Raw genomic sequence first — 21,726 nt, 5'->3', positions numbered from 1 at the left:
CTCTCTCCATGTATGCTCATCTATGGGCACAACTTGTTAACTGCTTCCCATTTTTTGTTTAAGAGAAACTCGGTTCAGTTTTTTGTGTCGTTTCTGTAAAATTTATATTAGAGAGTTTGAGGGTGGGAATCCAGAGCTATTGTCTACATTATACATGGTCGCTGGCAGGGCCACAGGACAAACACGTTTGGTACTCTTTACTATGTTTCTCTACAACTCTTCTTTGCTGCTATCTTTTCCTTCTCCTCCCTGATGACTAAGCTATTGGTCTTTTTCTCAAATGTAAGGTTGCTCTCTTCACTTGCATTCACTTAAGTGTTGTTGATTTTTTATCTCGCAATAAGGTGGATATAGCCTATTTGCAAGAATCCAATCTCTTGACTAAAGATTTCTCAGGGCTGCCTCTAAGCACAAGGCAGCATCCTCCTCTGCCACAAGTAATAAAGTTTCTTGGTTCTGGAGGTGATCTAGATGGCAGGTTTTGCTATGTTTTGGTGGAGATTGGTGGAAGGAAACTTGCCTGTATTTCAGTGTATCCCCCATCTCCATACAATCATACTTTCTTCACGGATATTATGAAACACATCCTTTCCTTTTCTGAATTCCACTAATTATTGGTATGGACGCAAATGCTTTTATCAACTCCCTGCTTAATAAATCTCCTTCACTGATTAAACAATACATTTGTTATGGATCTAAACCTTATTGACTCTTTTAGGTTATTAAATCCCTTCATGAAAAAATGTTCCTTCATCTCTCCCCATTACAAGTCTTTTTCCAGAATAGACTACTGTATATCCTAATTTCAAAATCTCTTGCTTCCTATGCAATGAATGCATTGTTATCCTCCTCCTCCTCTCTATCTGATCATCAGTGCATTAATTTTCAGCCTTTTCTTCTCCTTCTGTCCTCCAAACCTCCTCACTGGTGTTTTAACACCTCTCTACTACAAAATGCAGACTTGATTGAACAAACCTCCACTAAACTTGAGGAGTCTGTAGCACTAAACTAAGACGGTTCAGGATGCAATTTATGTTTGGCTGGCTATTAAGCGATATTTTCGAGACCTGACTATTGCTTTTGCATCCAATTTATCCCGTACACCACACAGGAGTATTGACAATCTTGAGAAACATTTGAATAATTTGGAAAATGCCCACCCGTGTACTTCTGATCCACTACACAATCTAAAAATTATGCAAACCAACCAGAGCTGAGTTAAATGACTTCCTTATGAGGCATGCAGAGTTTAAAATTCATCACACACACACCCGTTACTATCTCTCTGGTGAGCAGTTAGATTATGCAGATGTGACTCATTAGCTTCTGTTTTCCAAGTTAAATCAAAGTCTGATAATATCACTAGCCATCCCTTGGAAATGAATAAGACTTTTCTTGACTTTAATTATTAATTTTTCACTTCCAATGAATCCCCGTTGTCAGATTCAATGGATGCTTTTTTCAACTCTATTGATTTGCCAAAACTCTCACAAACTGATGTGGCCCATTTGGCCTCCCCAGTCTCAACTGAAGAAATCAAAACCGCCTTAAACTCATTTACAAAAAACAAAAAGCCACAGGTCCTGATGGTATACAGCTAGAAGTATATTTCTCATTTTGGCTACAAGTATCATGCTTGCTGTTTCAAATGATCAATACTTCTCACTCCTCATGTAACTTACACTTTAACATAAATTCCTCCATTATACTGGTCCTCCTCAAACAGGACAAAGACCTCACACTGTGCTGCAGTTATCACCTGTTGTCATTTATGAACTCAGATGCTAAGATGTTAGTCTAAGTTTTGGCTCTCCAGCTTAAATCTGTGATTCCAAAACTGATTCACTCCAACCAGACTGACTTTGTGGTGTCTCAGTATGCAGCTGGCAGTATGCACTGGCTTTGCATGTACTAAGTGTGGCTCCATCACTCTCAGCCCAGCAGCTCTCTTGTCAATTGATGCAAGAAAGGCTTTTGACAGGATGGACTGGAAGTTTTTGTGGAGAGTCATGAGTGAAATGGGCTTTAACACTTTATTTATCAACATGATTAAATCGTTGTACACTTGCCCTACAGCTTCTGTTTTAACATACTCAGATCTGTCATGATCCTTTTCCTGTGTTCAGGGGCGCTAGGCCAGGCCGTCCATTACGTCTGCTGCTTTTTATTTTGTTGCTCTAGCACTCCATGCCTTAGACACTTTTACGCCTATTCTGTCTCATAACGCAGTCCACAACATATTTTTATATACTGACTACATTCTACTGTTTTTAGGAAATGCCCCTTTCAACATCCCTCACATATTAACATCATTTTGTACACATCAATCCTTATTGGGCTATAAAATCTAATTTGAGCAAAGCTGTGCTGGTCTCTATAAATCATGCCTGTCAATCTTTCGCTTTTCCTTCCTTCATTCCAGTTGTTAACTCTTTCAGATACTTAGGAATCACCATTACTCTTTCCATTTCCACACCATGCTTAATGAAGTAAAACCTGAAATAACATCTTTCTCTCCTTTCAGACTCATTTGGAAATCATTAAATGGACTTTTGTCCCTTGTTTAAATTTTGTCAGCTCAATGCTCTCTCTTCCCCCACATTCCTCCTTTTGGTTCCAGGTCAGATCAGCTATCAGCTCCTTTTTACGGAGCGACAAAAGACCTGCTGTCAAACAGTCCATTTTGATCAAGCCAGGATTGGCGGAGGTGTCTCCCTTCCGGATTTTGAAATATACTATTGGGTATATGTTCTTTGCCCACTATCCCTATCGCTGAATCCACCACTTCCCCCCATCCTGACTAGTTATAGAAACAAACCTTATTCCTCCCCCGCCTCCCCGCAACACCTACCATTTATCAGGTTCAAAACAAAAAAGGGAGTACAGTAGACAAATATAATCCTGTTATACATGATGTTCTGTGTGTTTGACACAAAGTAGAAAAGCACCTTGGCTCCACATCATGCTAGCACTCCCTCACACTATTGTTTCACAATAACTCTCTCAACATTAGTGGGTAACCCATCTGTTATCCACTTTGGGCTTCACGTGGTATTAGCACAATCGGTAGTTTATTTGATGGAACTGAGCTTGCCTCTTTTGAGCTTCTGAAAGACAAATATTCTATTCCTACCTCCTCCTTTTTTCTGTTTACCCATTAAATCCATTTTCGGAACTTGCGGAATAAGTTTTTCTGCCCATGTTCCCAACCACTCATTACACTGGTTGACAAGCATTTTGCTACTGGGAGTCTTTCACTTTTAATTTAACAAATTTCACTTGCTGTCTCCACATCAAAAAAAACGTTTTCGTCCGGCATGTCCCATTTTTTAGTTATGATGTTCCAGGTCTTGGACAATTAGGGTGACTGGACAGTAAAGGCTAAGCGATTCAGCATTTAAGAAATAAGTTTGGTCTCGAGAAAAGTGAAGCCAAAATTAAGGAAGGTGTTTTTGTTGGCCTTGAAATCCGTGAACTGATGCTTGACGATGAGTTCAAAAGGAAACTGAAGCCAACTGAATCAGCAGCATGGGCATTCGTGCGGACTGTCCAGAATTTTCTTGACAGTTACAGAGCAGAGAATTATGCTGAACTTGTGGAGAATATGCTGAAAGTATATTAGCTTACGGGAGCCAGAATGTAACTGACGACGCATTTTTTACATTCTCATCTCGCCTTTTTTGCACTAAATCTAAGTGATGTCAGAGATGAATTTGGGGAAAGATTTCATCAAGATACAAAGGTGATGGAAAACTGATATCGGGAAAAATTCACTCTGAGCATGATGGGTGACTACTGTTGGTTCATGCAAAGAGAGACGGATGTGCAGTACAAGGGGAAAAGCAATCGCCTCAGACTATTTTGAGCACACTGGCTTCACTTTTATATGGAGGTGAATTGACATAAACATGTTTTAACGTGTCTCTGTATCGTCTTCTGGTTTGTTTTCAGAATAAACACTTTCAAACAATTTTGGTGGGACATAGTCCAAACTCTAGATATTGTGTTGATATATTATATTGATATTCAAAAGTGTCAAAACGGCAGTGATGTGTATCTCAAAAATCTGATGTGCTAGCTTAATTCCGATTTCATATATGAAATCAGTGTAAACAACTTAATAGAGAGTTGGTCTACAGTTCCCAGTAGCAAACAAAAAATATTTTTTTGTAGACCAATGTTATTTGACTACTTTTTCTTGCCCTCGTTTTCCACTAAACGCATTTCCTCATTGTACGCCCACCTTCATGATTCCATTACTACGTCTATCCCAGTCACTCAAAAATGGATCAACGATCTTTCCCATGGGTGGCACGGTGGTGCAGTGGGTAGCGCTGCTGCCTCGCAGTTGGGAGACCTGGGGAACTGGGTTTGCTTCCCGGTTCCTCCTTGCGTGGAGTTTGCATGTTCTCCCCGTGTCTGCGTGGGTTTCCTCCGGGCGCTCCGGTTTCCTCCCACAGTCCAAAGACATGCAGGTTAGGTAGATTGGCGATTCTAATTTGGCCCTAGTATGTGCTTGGTGTGTGGGTGTGTTTGTGTGTGTCCTGCGGTGGGTTGGCACCCTGCCCGGGATTGGTTCCTGCCTTGTGCCCTGTGTTGGCTGGGATTGGCTCCAGCAGACCCCCGTGTTCGGATTCAGTGGGTTGGAAAATGGATGGATGGATCTTTCCCATTCAATGCCATTATATTGGAACACAATTTTTAAAAACATTAAAAATTCCTCTAGGAACACATCCAGTATAAAATTGTCCATTGAGTTTATTATTACCCTAGGAAGCATTTCCTGATGGGCTTAGCCCCTAATTCACTCTGCCATACTTGTGCCCCTAATGTACAGGGCACCTTTTTCCACACACATTTTTGAAATTGCTGTTCTTTGGGCTTCAATTACTATTGCCCTCTCCTCCAACTTATCTATCTATATTTCTTGCTCTCCTACCACTCTGCTTCTGTTAGATTTCTCTGCTCTCTTTTTCTTCACTACCAGCACATTATAGTAATAATAATAATAATTCATTACATTTATATCTCATTGGCCACAATAGCAGCCGAAAATCTAATAGTTTCTTAATGGAAGAATCCCAGACCTGTAACTTTCTCAATCTGGAAGTCCTCTTTATTCAACCTTGCTTTATTAGAATTGTCAGCCATGCGGATTAATGGGGTACTTGTGCATACTATCAGTAAATGGGAAAACACTATACTGTATCTCCCTGATCAAGTTGTAGCTGACAGCAAACCTCCGATTTTGAATTTGACACTTTTCTATTAGATTTTTGGGTTGGGTTGTGGGTGGACATGGGTTGGTCTTTAAAATCTGTAAGTGAAAATGCCTTTTTCCTTTTTTCTTGCCTTATTATTTGGTTTTGACATCAATAAAAAAATTGATTACAAAAAACAAATAATAAACTTCCAATTACCAATCCATTTACCAAACCCATTTATTCCAATACATTGTCAAAGTGATCGAAGCAGCCTCTGACTCCACACAGTAAACCAACCCTGTACAGCACACTAGTTCATCACAGGGCACGCTGGCTCACATGCCCAGACTCAGACTGTACACTTCTACATTCATTAATCAGTCATAACATGTCCTTCTTTTGGATGCAGTAGAAAATGAATTAACTGTAGAAAACCCATGCAAACACGGGGAGAACATGCAAGTCCACACAGATAGTAAGGTCTCATTGTAGTTAAAAGACTGCCATTCAATTTCTTTACTGTTTGAGTCTAATACTGGGTCACAGGAGGCTACAGCTTATCCCAGTAGCAACAGGTATGAGGCATGAAAGAAGCCTGAATAGGATGCCAGTAACTCCCGTATTTTGTTTTTTGATACTGCGATTGCTTGAAAGGCAAAAAAAAAAAAAGAAGCAACGTGTTGTGACCAGAGCAGGGTAAAATAATTAGCCAGCCATGGATAACTCCGAACATTAACTTCTTTATTTTACGACAGGCACGCAGTGATCTCTAATCAAGAAGAAGAACATTCTTTTATTCAAGACTCCTTTCCTATTCTTTCAACAGGTAACACATTTTTTAAAAACTCCCCCTAGCGTTCTGGAAGAAACTACAACTGAACACAACATTTTCCTTTTTTTTTTAAAGAAAAGCTTTGCTTCTGCCTGCTAATGAGATTAACACAACAATAATTTCCAGAACTTCCATGTAATCAAGCAATGAAATAATTAAGTTAAGTTAAGAGAACATAATGTGTATATTCCACAACCAGAGTAAAGCAAATGCAAGTATATTATTACACAGGTTCAGCAATATTATTTTAAGTAACATAGTCTGTCAACCAGTTTGGTGGGTGAGAACTGCGTTTGGGTCTGGGTGACTGAGGAAGCTCTGGTGGTTTGACTTCCTTCTGGACAGGTGTAGACGCACAGTCTGGAAAAGCAACCAGATGAGATGCATTCCAGGTTTTTCCATCACTCAATATGTATGTATGACCACCCAGTTTCTTATTGATAGTGATAGGGTTGCTGAACGTCTGGTGTCCTTTTGGAACATGCAGAGGATTTCCGACCTTCACCTCATCCCCTGTTTTGAAACTAGTCAAGCGAGCACCCCGTTTGGCATCAGTGTAGACTTTCATCCTGTTCTGGTGTTGCTCAACTGTGGTATGGACATCACTGGCAGACTGTAAACCTGAAGAAGTAGGTGGTAGTATGGTCAATTTTGAGCGCATCCGTCGACAATGAAGGAGTTCAAATGGAGAAACACCAGTAGTTGCGCGTGGAGTAGCACGGGAGACATGCAAAAAATCTGTAATGGCAGCTTTCCAGGGACGGTGTTCTTGAATAGTTAGTTGAATTATATGTTTCAGTACACGATTGAACCGCTCTAAAGCTCCATTAGCAGCAGGGCAATACAGTGAGGAGCGGTGATGTTTAATCTGTCTTGTTCCAGAAAAGTAGCAAAAGCAGCAAAGGTAAACTGAACCCCATTATCTGTCACTAAACTCACAGGGTTACCATGGTGACTGAACATAGAAGACAGGAATGTGAGTACATTAGCAGTAGTTATGGAAGGGGTGAAGGCTACTTCTGGCCACTTGCTGTGGTAGTCAGTCAGGGTCAAGGCATATCTACAGTCCCATGCAGCAGTGTCAAAGGGTCCTACAATGTCCAAAGCTGCTTTTTTCCATGGGCCATCTGGAAAAGGTGTAGGCTGTAAGGGCGTGGGGTGTGGATATGAGCTGTTTTGTCATTCAACTGGCATGTCTGACAAGATCTAATGGCAGTACAAACATCAGTGTCCATCTTTGGCCACCAGTAAAGTTTTCAGAGTTGTTATTTGGTGTGTACCACACCTTGGTGACTCTCTAATCCTAATTGCAATTAATGACGAAGGAAGGCTAGCTGGCACAATCAGACGTGAACCACGAAACACAAAGTTGTTACTGACAGAAAGTTCCAGATGGAGCTTGTAGTATGGCAGCAGATCAGCATCCAAAGCCTTTGGAGAAGGTGGCCACCTCCATGCAATCTGTGTACGTAGCTTAGTGAGGCCTGGACATTCAGCATAAGCAGACTCCAAATCAGCAGGAGACAATGTCTTACGTGCCACAGACAGGAGAGCAACAAACTCTGGTTCAGCATCGTCAGCATCTGCAGGAGCAACAGGTAAGGGCAGACGAGACAGGCAGTCAGCAGGAGCATTCTGAGAACCTGGGCGATATATTACATCATAGTTAAATGACAGAAGACATGCAGACTATCTCGCAATGCACATCCCAGCACGACCAATCCCCTTGGTGGTCAACAGAGTTGTCAATGCCTGATGCTCCTTGCGCAGGTTGAAGTGACGTCCCCACAGTTACGTGCATCACTTCTCTACCGTCCACACACAGGCAGCATTTCTTTTTCCACTATTGAATGTTTATGCTCTGTAGTGGAAAGAGTCTGTGAAGCAAATGCAGTTCTTTCTACGTTGTCAGAACCGAGTTGAGAAAGAATAGCTCCCAGACCGTAGTCAGAAGCAGCAGTGGAAACTACAGTATGCAGTTTAGGGTCAAAAAGTGCCAAAGCAGGGCTATCCACTAGAAATGTTTTAACCTGCTCAAAGCTCTTCTGTGCATTAGCCATCCACTGGAATGCACCTGCAGGTTGTCTCAAGCATGCGCGCATTGGTTCAATGACAGTAGCATGGTTTGGTAGAAATTTAGAGTACCAAGACAGCAGCCCAAGGAAAGAACGCAAAGTAGCAGTATCTGTGGGTGCAGGAGCATTCATGATTGCTTGTACATGGGCCTTATGAGGAAGCAGGCTATCAGAAGACACTATATGCCCAAGGAAGGGTAGGCTGGACTGACAAAACTTGGACTTGTCATTGTTTAGCTGGAGGTCAGCAGCTTCCAGCCGGCATAGCACAGTTTGTAAGGTCTTGTCATAGGTAGTCAGGTCAGGTCTATGTACTATGACATCATCCAAGTAATTCTCCACGCCAAGTGAGCCAGCTAGAATAGCAGTCATCATTTTCTGGAAGGTGGAGGATGCAGACGCCAAACCATAAGGAACCCGACAAAACCTGACGAGGCCCTCATGTGTAATGAAAGCAGTCAGGTCTCTACTGTCCTCATGCTGTGGCACTTGATAGTAGGCACTGGCTAGGTCAATGGTAGAAAATACCGTAGCCCCTCTGAATGCAGAAAGAAGTTCATCCATACGTGGCAAGGGAAAAGAGTCTACAATAAGTGCTTTATTGGGCTCTCGCAGACCAATACACATGCGAATGTTACCAGATTTGCGCTGAGTGACTACAATAGGTGAGACCCAAGCAGAAGCATCAATTCATTCTATGACACCAGCTGCGAGTAGGTGATCAAGTTCTTCAGACACAGCATCTCTAACCGACAGAGGTAACTGGCGCAGCTTCTGTCGCACTGGAGATACTGTCTCATCAATCTTAATGCGGTGGATGAAGTTTTTAACACAGCCAATGGACAGGGACACAGCAGCGCACTCTAAGACTGGCGCAGGCAAAGTGGAAGCTGCATCATCAGAAGGCATAACTTTATTTTTCACGATGTGCACATGTAAGAGTGACATTAAGTCTCTACCCATTAGTGGGGTTCCAGTTTCCACAATGAAAAATGTAGCCACAGTCGTACGGCCATGTAAACACACAGTTACAGATAGGCACCCAAGTACGGGGATATGAGATATTGAATAAGTCATAAGTCTCACTGTAGGTTTTGTCAGAGGAATGTTGCTGAAGTGACGAGTGTAAATGCAGTGTGGTAATATTGAGACTGATGAGCCAGTGTCAACAATCAGATCCAGTGAGCAGGAACATGAGCCTGGAGCTGAGATTTCCACAGCACAAGTAATTTTAGCAGGTGTATGTATTGTATTTTTTGTATATAGTACAGTAATTTCTGGCAATTCAACCTCACGTACTTCCTGTGTACAGGGTTGGGCAGAGCGACACACTTTAGCAAAATGCCCAGTCTTTTTACAATGCCTAGTTAGCCAGGTGTGACTGTGATCCACATCGAAAGCACACTTTTCCCTTAGCAGGGTTAGCAGACATAGTAGAAGCAGGTGTGTGTCACTGTCTCTGTTTATTCTGCACTGTCTGTACTGGTATGACGCTGGAGTTTATAGAAATGATTTTAGCCTGATCTGTAGCTGCTTCTATCTGAGTAGCAAGAGTTACTGCTTTATCCAATGTAAGGCCTGGCTCAAACAGCAATCTTTCACGTATGCGTGGGCTATATGCATGCTCAATCAATTGGTCACGAATCATTTCGTCCGCGCGTTCAGCAAATTCACATGTTGCGACAAGCTCACATAGTGCCGCCACGTATTGTAAAACAGTCTCTTGTGGTCCCTGGGTCCTCTTACAAAATGTATGGCACTCAATGACCATGTTAGCTTTAGGCATAAAGTATACTTTCAAAGCTTCTATGGCGGTATCGAACGTAGTACCTGTGTTAGGCAGGGTGTAAAAAATTTGCTGACCTTCGGTCCCAAGACAATGAAGTAGCAGAGCTCTCTTCCTAGCGTCAGGCCAAGCATCCCCAGTAGTGTCAATAACAAGCAGATAGCTATTGAACATCTGAAGCCACGTTGTGAAAGGAACTGCAGGCTCGCCAGGAACCAGAAGAAAAAAACTTGGAAAAGGCACATTAACAACAGCCATTTTCATTGTAAGCATGCACAATATAAAGAGGAGATCCTCGTCGCCAATTTTGTTGTGACCAGACCAGGGTAAAATAATTAGCCAGTCATGGATAACTCAATCTGCGGTGGGCTGGCACTCTGTTTCCTGCCTTGTGCCCTGTGTTGGCTGAGATTGGCTCCATCAGACCCCCGTGACCCTGTAGTTAGGATATAGCGGGTTGGATAATGGATGGATGGATGGATAACTCCGAACATTAACTTCTTTATTTTACGACAGGCACGCAGTGATCTCCAATCAAGAAGAAGAACATTCTTTTATTCAAGACTCCTTTGCTATCCTTTTAACAAGTAACACATTTTTTAAAAACTCCCCCTAGCGTTCTGGCAGAAACTACAACTGAACACAACACAAAGATGACTGTCACTGATTGTTTTGTACATTTTTCTCTGGCTCATAAACATGTGACCAAGGCTAACTTGTAAGCTTTAATTCTTTTCAACTGAAATTCTTAAAAAGAGGCATATGACAGTTTGTGACATATTGGCTTCTGCACACATTTACTGTACCTAAAACAGAAACATCACCTAAAAGGAACATCCATCCATCCATTTTCCAACCCGCTGAATCCAAACACAGGGTCACGGGGGTCTGCTGGAGCCAATTCCAGCCAACACAGGGCACAAGGCAGGGAACCAGTCCCGGGCAGGACACACACCAAGTACAATTTAGGATCACCAATGCACCTAACCTGCATGTCTTTGGATTGTAGAAGGACACCGGAGCAAACCCACGCAGACACGAGGAAAACATGCAAACTCCACACAGGGAGGACCCGGGAAGCAAACCCGGGTCTCCTTACTGCAAGGCAGCAGTGCTACCACTGTGCCACCGTGCCACCCTAAAAGGTACATTTATAACAAAAATAGGCAGTTTGTATTAGTATTTTTATTTTTAAATTTAAGTTTTACAAATAAAATAATGAAAACTGACCAATGCCATTTAAATTATAAAAGAAACTCCCAACCTGTTAAAAATGACTTATTAAGGGGAACATAGGCTTGTTTGTATCTCCCCCATATTTCACAATATGCATTCTGTCCCACAGTTTTCTTACCAGGCTGAGAATTGAGGAGTGGGACCTTCTTGTAGCCACTAAGGGAGGAAGAATAAAAGCAGCGCTGAATGGATGCTTGCCAGTTCATCACAGGGCACATTCACTCAGAGTGGTACAACTGCAAGACAGCTGCTAAAATTAAATGGAGTATACTATTAAAATATTCAGATGTTTTTACTTAAATATACAGTCTATTCATTTGGTTCTGAGGTATGACAGTAAAGGAACAAAATAAAGTATACAACAGGCAACAACGACCATATTTATACTGGGCTTATAAAAATCTGTTTTGGTACTTATATGAACATTAAGCTAGACTGGTCCTAGAATTCACTGGCCATATATAAGAAGGGTCAAAGTAAACTCAGATCTTTTAGGGTCTACAAGACTATGCTGCAGATGTTTTATGAGTGTGTGGTTGCCAGTGCCATTTAGAATGGCCAACGAACCAAATTAGTATGCATTTTGGACACTGAAAAAATAAAATGGACACAGACATAAGGAGAGTGTCCAGGCTCCACACAGACAGTGACCAAACTGGGATTCAAACTAAGAACTCTAGAGCAGAAGGGAAGCATCATCCATATTACTAAACGAGAATGGTAAACCAGATATGGACGCAGGGACATGCCCGTGGATGCAAAAAACATAGTGCGCAGGTGCCACACAAAGCCCCCCTCCAACCAACGGAAATCACACGAGATATGGTGCGCCCACTAACAGAAATGAGGCAACGCGCCCATAGCACACACAAAAAAAAGGAGTTAGACGCAGGCGCCACACAAAGCCCATACAGACGCAGGCTCCACACAAAGCCCATAGCACACAAAAAAGAGGATTCAGACCCACGCCCCAGAGTGTAAGAAATGAGGCAACGCGCCTAAGAAATTAGCACACAAAAAAAAACGAGTCAGACGCGGGCGCCACACGAAGCCCATAGCACACAAAAAAGAGGATTCAGACCCACGCCCCACAGTGAAACGGGACAGACTACGGAGTCCACGCATTAACATAAATAGGAAATGAGACACAAAGCACCCCTCCACTAACAAAAATAAGAAATGAGGCAACACGCCCATAGCACACAACACAGAGGAGTCACACGCATGCGCCACACAAAGCCTATAGCACACAAAAAAGAGGAATCAGACACACTCTCGAAAGTGAAACGGGACAGACTACGGACTCCACACAGGGTCACCCATCGAGACTGAGATTACGGCTCAAAAACGAAACAGCGACCGCAACCAAACACTCGACATCATACAGAAAACCCACAAATACGGACAAAACAACATATTTGAATCACATTATCCCCGCCTAACAGTGAAACGGGACATACTACGGAGTCCACAAAGGTTCACAAATCAAATCCGACATTGTACGGGCAAAGAGTAGTCACCCCCCCGCACCACAGTAAAACGTGACAGACTACAGAGTCCACAAAGGGTCACACATCAAGCCCGAGATATTACGAAAAGCGAATTGTGTTACGGAAAACGGCAGATACTATGATAGGAGCATTCACCTACAACGCGCATCTGAAATCAACGTACACACTACACAGCAGAATCCACGCACTTCTAAAAAACCGGACGCGGACACCCGCCGTCATACATAAACAACAAGAAAACGGACCAAAATACATATTAGAATCACATTACAGTGATACAATATTAACACAACACCCACAGATAACACAGACGCAACACCTGATGGGTAATAATAAGAAGAAATGAACGCTCCATATTAAACATACGTCATCTGAACACGTAGAAACTTTACATCATAGGTGAATCTCATTACAGTGATGCACTATTAACCGTACAACGCTCCATATTAACAGTGAGTGTGATCATCCTTATTACTTATCCATATTACTAATGACAAAAAACAGAGCAGTCATGCATTCACGATCACGGCTGCAAAACGATACGGCTTGAGTAACAGAACCACACAGACAAGCCCGCATGAAAAAAAACAATAAACGTAGGCGCCTACAACGCGCTTCTGAAACCGCAGAAGAAAAACTGTCTTGGCTCCAAAAACAAAAAGCTCGACTAACACAGGTACAGAAACGAGCCCAAATGGACAGATACAATGAACGTAGACGCATGCAGCGCACGTCTCAAACTGCGGAAGCGAAGCAGGCACGAACTATACCGCATAGGTGAATCACATTACAGTGATGCATTATTAACAGTACGATAAACATCACAATATCGCAAAAAAATTAAAATTATTACTCTAAAAAGGGAAAATATGTTCACCGCGGACCAGGTGTCATTAAAACAAAAGCAGAATAAAGTGAGATCAGAAATGAAAGACAGACTAGAAAGAAAAGTACAACGTCATAAACAGGTTAAACGAGGGGGTCAAACACATTGACAGCAGGTTACAGATAATGAAGACCGGAATTCAAAAACTTCAAAAACAAAAGCTCGACTGACCGAGATACAAACTGAAACGGGAAACACTACGGGGTCCGCAGTAGTCCACAATGCACCGCATAATAGTACAGACGGAGCTCCGTATTAACAGTGGGGGGCCACAGAGTGACACGGTCGAACGCTCCGTATTAAACGTGCGTCATCCTCCCACGTGGCTGCCCGGCGGGCACGGGTTCAAAACGCCGGGGGTAGGCGAGCGAAGCGAGCAGGGGGCGGAGCCCCCTTGTCAACCACTATGTCATCATTCCTTGCGTTAAACGGAGAACTCCAAAGTTTATATCTCAACATTAGTTTGTGTTAGGTCTTTTTTTAGCACAGGGTTATCCAACAAGGTAATTCACAACATACACATTTAACCCTAACTAATTTTTCTAGGGATGGCACACTTCCGTTCTTTATTTGTTCATCACATTGCAGGACACACAATGTTTTACTATTGTCTAATACAACTGAATGTAACAAAAGTTAATGCAGTGACATACAAAACTGCATCTTATTCATTAGTTTTAGTATATATTTTTTTCTTTCCAAAACTGCGTCTTGCCTCTCACACCCCACTTTATCATATTTGCGTCTCATTTCATGGTGGTTTTAGGATGCACACTCTGCATGTCACATGCTTAGTTGGAGTGTTTCCTTCTGTTGGCGAACCCCTTGTAAAAACTGAGAAAGTATAAAGAGAAAAAAAGAAGCTTTCATTTGTATTTTCAACTACAAAGTGCATGCTCACATCCTAATTTGCCACACATCATCAAGAAGTTAGTAATTGCCTTTTCCAGCAGAGCAGCTATGGACACACAATCGTCTTCCGTCTCAGGCCACTTGGTAGTCTTTCTGTGTGGTTTCTTGTTGTTTTCCTGTAAAGGTTGAATATACTTATGGCTCCAGAAGGTTGGCATACTGACTTTTCTCATTCATGTTGCATTATACCATCAAGAGGTCTTGTTCTTCCCATTTTTGGTTTGTGTTGTATCAGAATGACTGGGCCACATTACAAACCACATCATGAAATTTTCAGTGTAAAGTTAGATAAAAACTTTAGCAATATTTTTGTTAAAAGCATACACTTGTGGCTTTGAAAAATTCTTTGCCACTCCTTTATCAATCAAGACAGTTGTCTGTTACTCTGCACTGAGATATTTAAAAGGCAGCTTAGGAATGGAAGTCCTTGATTGCACTCATTTTATAGTAAAGTGTCTCTGGCAACAGCCAATACAGTATATACTGTACATAAAATGAGTTAACTGCATTAGGGCTGCCTGGAAAAACCCCTTTCTTTTCTTCTTCTTCTTCTTTCAGCTGCTCTTGTTAGGGGTTTCCACAGCAGACCATCTTCTTCCATATCGTCTGGTCTTCTGCATTATGTTCTGTTACACCCACCACCTGCATGTCTTCTCTTACCACATCCATAAACCTTCTCTTAGGCCTTGCTCTTTTCCTCAATCCAACAATAATCATCTAAAATTAATTTTAGAAATCTCTTTGTACACCACTCGATCAAAAGCATGCTCCTGGATTGTTACTATTTAGCTGGTTCAGAGCTCTAGGGCAAAGGCTTCTTAATTCTTAAAAAACCAAAACTACTTCTCCAATTGAAGGACTGGGGGTTAACCCGAGAGCAATTAGATGTGGTGGAAATCGACACATCTTAATTAAAAAAAGAAACTTATCCTCTACCAGGACAAGTTTATTAAAACCTTTCTGAGTTAAAAATCAGGCAGGAGAAAGCTTGTCCATCTGCATCATTTATTACTCTCGTAGCACCATGCTGAAGAAGAGGCACACTTCACAGCAGTCTGTTACATTGTGATCAGAATGGTCAAAATATTGAGGGTATAGGTCTCTTTTATAAGCAACTGAATTTACATAACTGTCAATCAATGCATACAGTTACTCTAGTTGGTTTGTTGGCCTACACCCATATGATTTATTAAAAATAAAAGACAATTTTATTAGATTCTTATTCTTCTCATATCCTTTGTGTTGAGCTACCACCCTTTAAATTTCTTTGTCTGTAACAACTGTCCAGTCATCTTGTTTACAGTATATCTGCAGATTTCTTAGTCATCTTTTTAGTACATTTTGTGTATTATATCAACCTTCCTACTAGTATACTAGTTAAACTATTTCAGTAGCTTCCTTCATGATATTTTCAAACAAATGCTTATATATTTCAATGTGCACTGCAAACCAGAATACATAACTACTGTTACCTCTAAACTTTTTCACACTGGTCAAAAGCAGGAATCAAGCCTGGTCAGGGCCCATTCTGGCACACATATAGAGCTGATTTACATTTCCAACTAACCTAACAAACACATCTTTAGGATGTGGGAATGGACCCTTTAAAGAAAGCTAAAAGAGAAGTGCAACTTTTATTCTTCTGACTCACATTTTTACAATTAAAATATCTTTTTCAGTTCAGCCTCTTCAATAAGTGTAACACTGTTGGAAAATTGTGTTTCTACAGTATGCTAAATACAACTTTTAATATGTAATGTGTGCTTTATTTCAGTCTGTTTTTATTTTAGAATTATTTAGATAATTACTCTGAACCTTTGGGCTCAGAGCACATGTGGGAAATGGGCTATAAATGAAATGGCAAGCAGGTAAAAATAAACCCATTAGCTTTTTAATATTCATGAGGTAGTTTTCAAAGACTATGAAATTTGGCCACTAGCTAGAATTCTGGGGTATATCCAAAATAGATACACAGGAATTCTGGGAAAATAAGTAAAAATGTTAAAAGAATGGCACTGTTTATTAGAATGTATATGTTTAAGCTTAGATAAAGTGACCAGTGTGTGTATGCTTGTAAATATATGTGAAATGGAGGCTTGGGACTTTAAGATTAACATGTTTCATGTACTGTATAACCAAAAGTTAAATAACAATCAACCAGACCATGGGAAATTATTGGCTGTCCAAAATTTTTGACTAATGCAATATTTTACAGAAGGCAGTTAGCAAGGCCCTATAAATTCAAAGCATTTTAAAATAACCATTCAGGCAAAGAGGAGGACAGAGAGAGAAACAACTGCCAATTACTGCCTGCAAACTGCCCCTCTGCACCCAAGCAACATACCTGAACACCCGAAACAAAGTTGACCCTGATATAAATTGTTCAGATTAGATGTTTTCTAATCTAACATTTACACTTGCTTTCTCTCTCAAATAAACATAACAAATGATTGAAATAGTCTGAGTATTGATTTGCTGAAGTTGTCCTGTTGTTTACTGACATTTTTCAATGACAGATTACTAATGAAATAAACTGTGTCCATTTTGGTTATGTACGCATAGGGGTAGTGATTAGTCCTTGGCTTCTGCCATACCTAACCATGTAATGACTTGCATAATTAGAGAGTAATTATGTGTTATTACCTTGTATTTACTGTTTAATACAATGTAACACTATAATTACACAATTGTAATTGTTATACCACAATTTTTATAAGTACTTACGCATATAGATTGTGGAATAACAATTACAGTTGAGTGCTTAACCACAGCATCACATTGTGTTACACAGTAAATACAAGGTAATATCACCTAGTTAATCTCTAATTATATAGGTGATTACATGGTAAGTACAGCACAATTATGGACACCTAAAGTGATGCCAGACTGGATAAACCTTTCAGAATTAGCCATTGAGATGCAAAGGCCTCATAAGAGTAGTGGTTCCTGGCTTTTGCTAAGTTATTCTGAAGTGTAGCCCATATGGGGATGTAACCTGAAGACGGATCGAAATGTAACCAAATTGCCGGTTGGGACGCCTCATGAGGGGTGAAACTTCTAGACCCCTGGTAAAGTATCAAAACTGAGGTAGTTAGTCTCGGCCAGTGTTTATATTCTTGCATTATATATGAGCTTACTGTATCTGTGCTGAGTGAATGCTGAATAGTTAGCTTTTGCAGGACGTATGTGTGAATCCCCCCAACAGTTTAGATATTTCAAGTATTAACTTTCCACCAATGTATAAAGAACCTCAAAGGTCAAAGTGCCTTTCGTGGACACTTTAACACCACCAAACAATAAGCCTCTAGTTTGAGCAATTCCTAAACACTGAAGAGTCTGCTGTAACTAGAAGATCTCTGTTCCGTAATCCAGGCAACACCCTAAAAGGAGGAGCAATTTAAAGATGAACGTGTAGCAATCCAGGGCCTGATAATTTATCAGAGTGACTCATGAGCTACATATTGATAGCACATGCATAAAAGGAACCATAAAGCACAAGGAGACATAATGCAGGGGTAGGAGAGTCTGGTTTAAAAATAAAAAAAGGCTGAGCAGGCACAAGGATGCTTTATTGTCACAGTCAAGACAAAGTGGGCTTGATACCTATCTCCTGCTGAATTATGACTGACTGGTGTCTCTTCACTGGTTGGCTTACTTGATTCAGGTGTGCCACGCCTCACCTCACCTCACAGAACATGGCTTGGAGGTATATAACCTACCGTTTCTGCCTGCATTTAATGCTCCTGCTGTGGGTTTCAGCTGTGTTACCTGGATTGACACTTTCCACAAGTAAGTACTGAATTTAAACTGATCTGTGCCTTACCATTGCAATAGTCTTAAACAAGCAACAGCAAGTATTTTTAGAACCTTCTAAAAATTAGGCTGTTTGTGAATTTCCCCCTGGGGATTAATAAAGTATCTATCTATCTATCTATCTATCTATCTATCTATCTATCTATCTATCTATCTATCTATCTATCTATCTATCTATCTATCTATCTATCTATCTATCTATCTATCTATCTATCTATCTATCTATCTATCTATCTATCTATCTATCTATCTATCTATCTATCTATCTATCTATCTATCTATCTATCTATCTAAAAAGAACTTCAACTATAAGGTGTTTTCTTGTTGTAAGTTGTGGGTTTGCTTTTTAACCATCAGTCTTCAGTTACAACATTTCATTGTGACATACCTCACACTTCCTCCCTGTACTATCAAGTTGATTCTTTTTCACCTTAATATACAAGTAGGCAGTCAGCTAATACAATAATGAGATATTTTCAAAAAAATGGATGGTTTCAAAATTAGCTCAAACAGAAGAAGGTCCTGTTTTGTAGTGCACTGTTTTGAGTGGATTAGAACAGTTGTAATGACTTGCTTGACTCTGAATAGTGTCTCTTTATATTTATAAATAACTCAGTACAAAGTAAGGCAAAACATCTTGTGACATCTTAATAAGCCATTAAATGTGTGTTTGTGTGTGTGTGTGGGGGGGGGGGGGGGGTTCACAGTGGATAAAACTGTTGCCCCACAGCACCAGGGAAGAATCAAATTTGTATTAGGATGCTGGAGAAAGTACAGAACAAGTTAAACAAATTTTAGTAAAAAAGAAAAATAAGTGGATCACAAACCCTGTAATGAAGGAAATTTAAGGGAGCAGGTAAAGGGATACCTGACCTCATTAGAAACGATTACAAGATGAGGAAAAGCAAGGTTATTTGTCAAAAACATTTAGTACACCCACTCTCTATTACACAAGTGTTTACTTAACTACAAGTACAAACATTTTTAACATTATAACTTGAGCTCATAGGCTTCTAACGTTATAAACATTTTACAAAAATATAGCAGTTCAGATAAACAACCCTTAATTATAAGTAACACAGTCCAGGGGGTCAACATAGCCATAGTATTCAGGATTTAAACTTGTGACAATGAATATTAACATTGTTGTCCATCAGACTGACACATTTCAGGACTCTACCCCTTCATCAGGACCAGACAAACTGGAAACTAAAGAAAAATCATTTTCACATCTCAAGACACATTAATGCATCCTCTAAAAGGGGTATTCACAAAAAAAAAAAAAAAAAAACCTACCAGAAATAAAAGATTTTTAGAAAAGTCTTAGGCAAAGCATCTATAATTTAGAGTAATGGACCTCTCTCCTATTTAAAGAGTACTATCTAGTTAATAGATTCTGGTGTGCAAAATAGCCTAATACATTAATTAAATTCAATTAGGTGTTTGTTTAAGACCACATAGCCTGAGGAGCACAAGACAGTGCAATAAATTGAAAGAACCCCTAAAATTCACAACAGAACATACTGTATATAACATATACTAAAGCCTAATATATATATATATATATATATATATATATATATATATATATATATAAAATCCCTCTATATTTATCATAAAAGGTGATGGAAACAGTAAAAAGACTGAATAATCAATTAATCAAAAACCATACAATTATACTAAACCAGCTGCAATTTGATAAAGATATTTGTCAGAAACATTTTAGTACACTCTACCTATATTACACAAATATTTTCTTAACTATAAGTACAAACATTTTTTAACCTTATAACTTGAGCACACATTAGAACAGAAGCAGCAGGCCCTCAAGAGAGATACTGTAACATGAAACCCCAGGAGTTTGGAAGTGGGGTGATTGTACTGATCACTGGTCACCCAGCCCTAAACCATTTGCTTGAACTGGATGACCTGTTAATCCAGAACATGGGTAGCTCAAGAAAGGTTCAATTAATAAGACAATCTCCACACATGAAATGAAAGACAGCCTGAAGATTGATTGCATGAGACCATCCAAGCTTTTGTCACTACTGATGTTAGGCAAATAAGAGAAACTGAAGATAGATCCAGAAGGAAAGATTTGCAAATAGAGGGGAAAGTTACTCAACAGAGCAGACTACAGAAAACTGGAAATGAGACAGCGGTCTGCATCCTGGATTTGCACATTCTCCCTGTGTCCATGCAGGTTTTCTCTAGGTGCTTTCATTTCCTCCACATCTCTGAGAAGTGCCTGTTAGACTGATAAGTGACATTTAGTCAAACCAACATGAGTAGATGGACTGTTGTGGCCCAGTAAAAGACAAAGCTAGCTCATAAAACAGATGTTTTGGTGGAAAATTTTTAAAGACCACTTTTGATTGAGGAAATAAAAAGAATAGTGAAGAAAATATAGTTTTGTCATTGGTGACACTAAACTGGCACTGTATGTGAGTGGGTGTTCTACTTGCACACCGTCTTTGGATGGGTCCTGCCTTACACACAATGACATCAAGGCCCTTCCATGACCCTCAACCAAATAAGCAGATACATAAAATCAATGCATGAATTCATTAAAATTTAATAAAAGGTTAAAAATTAACTACAGTCTTAAATGTAAGATATGTAAACACAGGTCAGTAGTTAAAAGGCAGCTGGAGCAAAATGGTTAATAATGTAAAAACTTTTTTAATTTATGAGGTGTCACATTTTAAAAAAATCTCCTTAAATGGAAATCCGGGAGGATGAATTTGACATAAGGGGATTGAGCAGATTCTATGCAGACAGAGACTACATTGAATAAGGTAGTGAGAGAGTGGAATTTAAGATCACTTTCAATCACTGGAAGTTCAATAGGCAAAATAGTAGCTTGTCAATTGTCAACCCAAATAATATGCCTAGTTGTGTTTGTCTTTTGAATAAGGGGGTTTTGTTGATTAAGCATAATTTATTCGTATAGGTGGAGCATATAGACTCCAGAAACACCATATAAGCATATGTTGAGCCTGGCGAAAAATGTACATATAATAATTAATTCTCACCCCAGATATTGAGTTAGTCTTTCCAATTTTGCTAAACGATTAATTTATAACTGGATTAGCAAGCAGGAATACATTAATAATTCTATGGCCCAGCCTGTTACCAGATCTTCTTTCATACATTTTAATAGTTTTTTCATTGATTAGTCTTAGCAAAGACATGCAATAAAAGATTGTTTATAATTAGAGCAGAATGGTGGCTGTAGGTCTAGTATGTTACACATGCATTCTACTATTTATTTTTTGCATTAGGAGAGTTGGGATATAGCTGGTGTGGTATGCATAGTATTACATCGGATGAGTCTGGAAGGTGACCTATGAAGCACATGAGTGACAATTTAAATAAAGAACCTTTAAAGAAAATAATAATATACCATCCATCCATTTTCCAACCCGCTGAATCCAAACACAGGGTCACGGGGGTCTGCAGGAGCCAATC

At 40.0% G+C, this 21,726-nt stretch overlaps 1 protein-coding gene across 1 annotated transcript in view; it reads left to right on the top strand.

Moving 5' to 3' along the window:
• The first annotated feature begins 17,934 nt into the window (after positions 1 to 17,934).
• Positions 17,935 to 21,726, top strand: part of LOC114646786 (semaphorin-4A-like) — a 32,540-nt gene continuing 28,748 nt past the window's right edge. The window contains exon 1 of the mRNA XM_028795124.2: positions 17,935 to 18,231. Coding sequence (XP_028650957.2) covers positions 18,138 to 18,231 — 94 coding nt within the window. The 5' untranslated portion in view covers positions 17,935 to 18,137. The remainder of the gene's footprint in view (positions 18,232 to 21,726) is intronic.

The sequence above is a fragment of the Erpetoichthys calabaricus genome, chromosome 2 (assembly GCF_900747795.2).
Source record: "Erpetoichthys calabaricus chromosome 2, fErpCal1.3, whole genome shotgun sequence".
Classification (NCBI taxonomy): Eukaryota; Metazoa; Chordata; class Cladistia; order Polypteriformes; family Polypteridae; genus Erpetoichthys; species Erpetoichthys calabaricus.
The sequence above is the reverse complement of the archived record's forward strand: the minus strand, read 5'-3'. Positions and strand labels throughout refer to the sequence as shown.